At 43.6% G+C, this 6,000-nt stretch overlaps 1 protein-coding gene across 1 annotated transcript in view; it reads left to right on the top strand.

Moving 5' to 3' along the window:
* HLCS (holocarboxylase synthetase) overlaps positions 1 to 6,000 on the top strand; it is a 103,109-nt gene that overhangs the window by 88,879 nt on the left and 8,230 nt on the right. The window contains exons 5-6 of the mRNA XM_042021303.1: positions 1,594 to 1,661; positions 2,744 to 2,904. Of these exons, the coding sequence (XP_041877237.1) occupies positions 1,594 to 1,661; positions 2,744 to 2,904 (229 nt within the window). The remainder of the gene's footprint in view (positions 1 to 1,593; positions 1,662 to 2,743; positions 2,905 to 6,000) is intronic.

Here is a 6,000-nt window from a genome sequence, read left to right as displayed (position 1 = left end):
GTGGCACTGGGTGATCCTGGAGGGCTCTGCCCACCTTGGTGATTCTGTGATTTAGTGATGAGAAGAGGTAAAATTTCCTGCTAAAGGTGGTGGATAGGTGTTCCTGGTCTCAGCTTGTTATCCACGGTGTGCAAAGGACACAATTATCAAGGTGTGTCTCATGGAAAGTGACTGGCAAAGAGATTTTCTGGCTGTTGGCCTTTGATGGCATCTCCCTGACTCAAGAATAATGTGGGAAAACTCCTGCTGGTTTGTGTGTCCCTGCCCATGGCAGGGGGTGAAACTGGATGATCTTCAAGGTCCCTTCCAACCCAAACCATCCCAGGATTCTGTGATTTGTCATTAGCAAAGGCTTTTGTGATCCAGACTTTGCCTGGGCCTCCTATAACCTGCAGTTCTGATCATCATGAAAGCGAGTCAGGCATTTGAAAGATGCTCTGAAATCTCTGGGTTTCTTGCATTTTGGTGCTGACGCAGTCCCAGGAATTGCTGATGTCCCATTTTTCAGCATGTGGGTGGATGTTTGCTCATCTTGTCACCAGCACAGACATTGTGTCCGTGGGACACTCACAGCTGGTCCATGGCCTTCCTCGATTGCAGAGCTTGAAACGCCTCCCAAATCCATCTGAAATTCAGGGGAAATCATTTTCAATGGTACTTTTTTCTCTGATTTGGGCTGCTCTTACCCCCGAGACAAGATTGCTTTTATAGGAATGAACAACATCACGTTTGTGCCCGTGGGAGAAGCAGATTTGTGGGCTAGACATCACTTTTTGGGCTTACCTCACAGGCAGCATCTTGAATGTGTTCTATCTCTTAAACAACTGGTCCTGAAAACGTGAAATGGAGGAGGATCATAGTACAGTTCAGATCTGTTTTAAAGTGGCTTGAACAAAGTTCTCACAGTAGGGTTTTTTCTTCTTTTCTTTTTTTTTTTTTTAAGTGTAGCATTGACTCATTTGGTGGTGTTAAAGTGCACTTTCTACTTATCCCCAGAGGAAAGTTAGTATTCTTTTAAGTGAAACTATTTTAAAAGCAGAACACAAGCCTAAAATAAGCCAGTGTTCTCTAGAGCTCTCAGAAGGTGTAGATTTATTTACTGTAGTTAAATCATAATTAGTTCTCAGGGGATAGTGTATCTTTTAAACTGCTTTATTGCCACCATATTGGTTTTCTAAATAATCAGAAACTGCTGCTCTTATATTTTGTAGTATGAACAAAAATTCCCTGTAAGTAGAAACAAATGTTTAGAATTGCTGGTTGTCACTTGCTGAAGATGGGGACTCCAAAAAAAGGAGCACTTCAGGAAAAAGTGAAGAAATCCAAAACCTGTGTTATCAGCACTTAAATGAGCTATGGCTCTGACTTATTTCAGTCTAACAGATACAATAATGTTTTACATTATCTTTTTTCAGTTAATCTTTTTTTAATATTTAATGGGTTTGGGTCAGGACTAAATGTTCGCTGAAAAAATGGAGGTGCAACGTTAACATAAAATATTACCTGATATTTAAGCCTTGATTTTCATGAATGTAGCTTAGTGTTGCAGCTGATAAGCATGTGGGGTTTTTGGTTTTTTCCCTTAATTGGCAGGTTAATGTTCGAGTTGCCTGAGGAGATGGGTTTAATAGCGGTGGCTGTTCGACAAACACAAGGGAAAGGTGAGTAAATTTCCTTATTTTACTAATAAATGTGTATTAAAGTCACGAAATAGGACATTTTAAGATGCATTATGAGCATTTTTGATAATATAATCCATGGAATAAGCATGTCCTCCTCTCCTCCTGCTTAAACTGTGGATTCAAGCTCCAAACCCAAACGTTCACAAGAGACCAAAGTAAACATTTTCAGGATGTTTGGTGGCTTTTGCAGAAATGATTTAGTGGTCTCCTGGTTGCTGCCAAGAAAGTTTCACCAGTCACGAAAACTGCCATCACTACACTCAGTGTAACGCAAGTCAGAGCTCCAAATTAAAACTAAAACTGGGTTAACTGGAACAAGACTGGGGCTTGACTTGCTCTAAGATTGAGTCTGCAGGACCTGCCTGAGCAGATAAATAAATGTAAGCAAGTCGTGTTTCTTGCCCAGAAAAATGCTGGCACTTCTTTGAAAGCCACATTTATTCTACTGGAAGAGCAGAGTGTGTGGCCCAAGAAGCTTTTCCGAGCACAAATCCATGAAAAGATGATCTCCTGGCTTTCAGTGCAGGATGGTTCAGAGTGTGGATGCATTTCTGGATGCACACAGAGCATCTTCACAAATGCTTCTCCACTTAACCAAGCAAGATCTTTTGAAATGTGTCTGTTAGCAGAGACCAGGAAAATCCTGGAAGCAGGGGATTTAGGACATGCTGGGAAATTGAGTAGCAGCTTGTACACTGGAATCACAGAACAGAATTACAGAATGGCCCAAGTGGAAGGGACCTTAAAGATCATTTTGTTCCACCCCCTGGTGCACCTTCCACAAAACCAGGTTGCTTGGAGCCCCATCCAACCTGGCCTTGAACACTTCCAGGCATGGGAATATTAAAAAACTTCCAGGTTTTTTGAAGAAAAAGCTTTGCACTTTAACCCTTTTCCTTTCAAACTTAGTTTGGAAACTCCATTAAAGGACTTCTGCTAGATTCTTGGATGGATACCTTTAAATCTTTCTCTTTAGTTGTTATTTACATTCACAAAGTGATCTCTTTTTATAAATATTCTTTTCTTGAGTTGAAGTTACCTTTTCTCCTCTCCCTGCCCAGGTCGTGGTGGAAATGTTTGGCTCAGTCCCGTGGGCTGTGCCCTGTCCACTCTGCACATCTCCATCCCTCTACATTCCAACCTAGGCCAGAGAATTCCTTTTATCCAACACCTGGTGTCCTTGGCAGTGGTAGAGGCAGTCAGGTCAATACCAGGATATGAGGTATGTCCTTCTAATTTATCTCAAAAATCCTGCTTCCATTTTCATTAAATTCAGATTTTAGCTGTGTCTTTTATTTGCAGAAGGCTGAATGCATAATGCAGCATTCAGCACCGAGATAGTGGTAAACTTCACCTTGCTAATGTTTGATTATTGATATGTTTGAAGAAATCTCATATCCATATGTTGAATATTTTTTTACTGAGCTGATCAAGTGAACTGCACTCATAATCTTATGAAACTTAAGCCTCAATCCTCGGCAGTAAAGAAAAAGTCCATTTTGCTTGCCCAACAGCAGAGTTAATTTGTTTTGATTTTGAAGGAGAAGGAGGAGGAGGGAAAAATGAATAAAACTGACAAATCCCTTTCTGCTTTTTTGTTGGTGCTGTTTCAGTGGTCACTTTATCCCTTTTAAAAGATTTTTCCAACCCTTGTTTAAGGTTGAAAAACTGATTTCTAAAGCAAGAACTTAGGAGAATTGCTCTCGAGAGGGAATCAAGTGTCCTGTCATCAGTATTAAAATGAAGAACCAGTCTTCTTCATCACCTCATATATCTCCTTTTTAATGTTACCATTTCCTAATATTTGCTAACTATAAAACTTTGGTATTTTACAGAAGTAGTTAACTAAAGCATATGTTTCCTATATTACAGAAAATCAATGACTTATACACATTTACACATGAACTTTATTATAGTGGCACCCAGTAGCTTTGCTGGAGTTTAGGGTCTGTCAGCCTTTCTATTAAAACCTTCGAACTTCAGTGCTTCATAACCTGACTGTAAAACCAAAATGCTTCAGGCTACAATTTGCAATATAAAATATTTGGCTGGAGTGGATAATTTGACCACTTTAAAACGAAGGGACAAGAGTTAGTTTTATAAAATGCGGGGCTGACTGGGGAAAGGAGCTAATTTATGAATAGAGGTGGTTTTGCTTCTGTGTGCCTGCCCTGGTGTAGTGTGGCATTTTTTAATTTTATTCCATTCAGGAGGAAAAAGGTGAGTGAAGTACCAAATATTGTTGTAAAAAAACGTGGATCAATAATGTGTGTACTGCGCTGAGCTTTGGGAGAGTAAAGAGCTTTCTGTGACCAGGACAGATCTGCTGAGACTGAGGGGACATCAGCCCTTGGCAGGGGGGGAAACCAGAGTTAAAGGTCTGGATTCAAATATGTTACAGCAAGAAAATTCAAAAATTTATCAAAAACTTGGTGCTTAAATTTCCCCTTTAGACTCAAGTACTGCAGAGCTTTTCTTTATGTCCGTGTCATGCCAACTGCAGCAGCCACAAACAGTGGGATAATCTACAGAGTCATGGAATCCTGGAATGGTTTGGGTTGGAAGGGACCTTAAAGATCATTCCAATCCCTGTGCTGGGCCCCAGGGCTGGGGCAGCTCTGCAGGTGGGCTCTCACCTGAGCACAGGGGCACAGGGGGAGAATTTTCTCTACCTCTTTGCCACACCAAAGGTGATACTGTCAACTGCTCCTCATAATGAGAATCCTCCTGAAGTGCTCCACCAATGCTACTGAAAACTGAACCCTGCTTGAGGAACCATGCAGGAACCAGCCAGGGAGACAGTGACATCCTGAATTTCAGAAAGGAAATTCAGCAGACAGGAGAAATCCCAGTTCACAACCACATAAATACTTCAGAAATGTCCTAAACCTCTCCCCGCTTTCAGAAACAAAAACTGTGCTGTGTGACAACATCCCAGCCCTGTAGAGCAGCTTTCGTTGAAACCACAGGGCTGGGCTGAACTTTGCACTGGCTACTTAAACACAAAAAGAAAGCAAATGTGCTTCCTGCAGTTTGAAACACTGCCGATGACTGCTGCATCCCTAGGGGCAAATTATGGGAGGTGCTCCAGGACTGCAAGAGTCGCATTCCCTCCTATTGTAGAGGATGAAATCCCTTTACAGGATGTGTGAAAGCTGCACCTGGGTCCGTGTCTACTTTCCTGACAGATTTAAAAGCCAGGGAGGAATCCATGACACGTTCACTGACAGGAAATACTACCTGATTGTGCTATCAAAGCATTCTGAGAGAAAGTATCACCAACTCATATTCGTTATGGAGAAGAACTTGGCTCCTTGCGCTGGGGAAAGGTTTGTAGGAGACTCTGGAGACATGGGAGGTATGACAGAGTTAGATGGTGTTATCAGTGATAAAGGGGGAAACCCACACCTGTAAGACACCAGACAGTAGCTCTGTGACTGAAGTGACAACAAGCAGCCAGAACAACTGAGTCAGTTGGGTGTTCTCATGACTTGGCCACAGAGTGGATTCACCAGGTACCACACAAAATATCACAAAATACGCTGGAAGTGCAGCGTGTTCTTCTCTTCCCTCACTAGAGAGAGATTCTGCCGTTCTCAGAATGGGAGAGCAAGCATTCTCTTGATTTAAAGCCCATTTGCATCCTCAGCATTAACATCGGACAGTGGAACTTCCAGCTGAGCCGTCAGATCTGCTCTGGGAGGACCAGAACAAAGGTCCTGCTTGCTGCTCGTTCAGCAGAGTCAGTAATTGTGGCAATCCTAAAAACAAGGACTGACTGATGAGCTGAGACAGGAAGGACATGGATCCTTGGAAGCCAGTCCAGAGGAGGCACCAGGATGAGCAGAGGGATGGAGCAGCTCTGCTGGGAGGAAAGGCTGCGAGAGCTGGCATTGTTCAGCCTGGAGAGGAGAAGCTTTGGGCTGAGCTCAGTGTGGCCTTGCAGGGCCTGAAGGAGCTGCAGGAAAGCTGGAGAGAGACAATTGCCAAGGGCTGGAGGGCCAGGAGCCAGGGAATGGCTTCCCAGTGCCAGAGGGCAGGGCTGGATGGGAGATTGGGCAGGAATTGTTCCCTGGGAGGGTGGGCAGGCCCTGGCACAGGGTGCCCAGAGCAGCTGGGGCTGCCCCTGGATCCCTGGCAGTGCCCAAGGCCAGGCTGGACATTGGGGCTTGGAGCAGCCTGGGACAGTGGGAGGTGTCCCTGCCATGGCAGGGGTGGGATGGGATGGGCTTTAAGGTCTCTTCCAACCCAAACCATTCCAGGTTCAGAGTGATGAATGAGCCATAAATGTGTCTAAATGTCTGGTTTTGTTTCTTCA

This window comes from Corvus kubaryi, unplaced genomic scaffold, assembly GCF_017639235.1.
Source record: "Corvus kubaryi isolate FWS band 111438036 unplaced genomic scaffold, C.kubaryi_AGA036_p1.0 37133, whole genome shotgun sequence".
Lineage (NCBI taxonomy): Eukaryota > Metazoa > Chordata > Aves > Passeriformes > Corvidae > Corvus > Corvus kubaryi.
The sequence above is the reverse complement of the archived record's forward strand: the minus strand, read 5'-3'. Positions and strand labels throughout refer to the sequence as shown.